Source organism: Trichinella spiralis, assembly GCF_000181795.1.
Source record: "Trichinella spiralis strain ISS 195 chromosome Unknown Scfld4143, whole genome shotgun sequence".
NCBI lineage: Eukaryota > Metazoa > Nematoda > Enoplea > Trichinellida > Trichinellidae > Trichinella > Trichinella spiralis.
The window spans coordinates 1-1,891 of NW_003531082.1; the positions used below are offsets into that span (position 1 = coordinate 1).

Here is a 1,891-nt window from a genome sequence, read left to right on the forward strand (position 1 = left end):
CACTGAGCACTGAGTGACTTGGCCCCAGTCTCTTTGAGCGCAATCTTCGGCTAGTACAACAATGCTGTATTCGTGTTGCTGTTCTCGGTCGAGCGGTTCGGTGACTGACAATACACCACTGTTCTCGTCGATACTGAACAAACCGTCCCAGTCGGACTGTAGCCTGTAACGTACTCGTCCAGCCGGACCGAAGTCTCTGTCCACCGCGTGCACTTGAACCACAAATGCCGGATAAGTGACGTTCTCGTGTTCCTGGACAGACGTCTCGTAGACTGGTCGCTTGAACAGGGGTTCGTTGTCGTTGACGTCGATCACGTTTACCACAAACATCCTTTCGCACAACGGGCACAAATCTTCATCACTGCGCAAGTAGAACAAATGTCGTCGATTGACAAAAAGTTCTCGATCAATCGGTTCTGCAATAACGATCGCGTTCGAATCGACCGCAAAATGTTTCGTCCCTTGTAAACGCATCCAACTACCACCACTATTAGTAGTAGTAGTAGTAGTAGTAGTCGAGGTACAATTGTCAGGTAAATTGTAAATCACACTCCCAACTGGCATGTTCTCTTCAACTGCCAGCTCGATCACGTCATCATCACTACCACAGTGACAACATCGTTTTCGGTTTTTGTCATTTTGTTCAAAATTTACATAGACCTGGGTTTGATCGCTGTATTTACCATCGGTCACTTCGACAGTCAATTTGAAAACCTGCCGCTCAGTGTCAGTGTTGTCGCTGAATACAAATTTCCACTGGAACTCATCACTCAGATACAGTGAACCGTTGACCATTTTGAAAAGTAGCCATGCATCGGCGTGGTCGGCGTCGACAATGTAATAACGAAGCAACTTATTGAACGGCTCCGCGTCGAGATCCACCGCGACCACTGTGCCAATCAGAGTTCCTCCAACAACCGCGTCAGCGTACGTTAGATTGAACCAATGTTGCTGTCGGTCGAATCTGGGCATTTGATCGTTGACGTCAAGCAGTCGAATTTCGACCGTCAACGTGCTGTTCAACGACGGTCGACCACCGTCGGCGGCCAAAATCACGAGTCGGTGTGTTGCGTGGGTCTCACGGTCCAGCGGACCGGTGGTAGTCAACAGTCCAGAATAGGAGTCAATGTGGAACAGTTGAAGCGACTGCGCTTCAGAGTCGGCTTGTTGGAAAAGCGAATAATGGACACGTCCGTTGGCAGCCGTGTCCGGATCGTCAGCTTGCAAGTTAAGCAGAGCGGAGCCTGGCGCCAGGTCCTCGGGCACAGATAACTGGACTGAGTTTGCCTCAAATATCGGCGCATTGTCGTTGACATCGTCCACAATAACGTTAACCAACGTCATTGAAATCCAGGCGCTGTGATCAGTCTGCAGCTCGTCGACCAAGGCGACGTAGAAAGAAAACTCGGCCCGCGTCTCGCGGTCCAAAGACTGCGCTACGTAGACAGTGCCATTGGGCTCGACGCCGATCCATCCAGCAACGGTCTCGTCGGTCGGTGGAACCATTCGCGCCACAGCGCCGGCGTAGGCGCGAAAACGGACCCGACCGAAACGAGTTCCAACCGGCGCATCTTTTGCCCCGTGCAACGAGATCGACTCGGCCCTGGGCTCCCGGCTCAACGATGGCAACAATTCTGAACCGATGACCACTTTGACGAACGTTTCGTCTTCCCAACTGCCACCCTCGGTAACTTTGACCGTAAAACGCAAATTTTTCCCACTCAACCAATCAAGGCCTCGAACCCTAAAAACCCAAAACTGGGATCCAGTCCATAAAAATGGCCCCAGGTACGAAGCTGACAACTCTTTTCCCCCAACTGTACGTATCCTAACTTGTCCACTGGTCCCAATTTCCTGCAAACATTCAAAACAACTGTGGTACCAACCGTTT

At 51.1% G+C, this 1,891-nt stretch overlaps 1 protein-coding gene across 1 annotated transcript; it reads left to right on the forward strand.

The window, feature by feature from the left end:
• The first annotated feature begins 945 nt into the window (after positions 1–945).
• On the forward strand, positions 946–1,646 carry Tsp_13239 (conserved domain protein). The gene is made up of 2 exons (XM_003367507.1): positions 946–1,254; positions 1,368–1,646. The coding sequence occupies exons 1-2, from the start codon at positions 946–948 to the stop codon at positions 1,644–1,646; spliced, it is 588 nt and encodes a 195-aa protein (XP_003367555.1).
• The last annotated feature ends 245 nt before the right edge of the window (positions 1,647–1,891 follow it).

Excerpts from the sequence above, each read along its gene's own strand:
- Tsp_13239 (XM_003367507.1), top strand. The coding sequence starts at position 946 with ATGTTGCTGTCGGTCGAATCTGGGCATTTGATCGTTGACGTCAAGCAG. Across the intron at positions 1,255-1,367 it reads AGAGCGGAGCCTGGCGCCAG|TCTGCAGCTCGTCGACCAAG; the intron begins GTCCTCGGGCAC and ends CGCTGTGATCAG.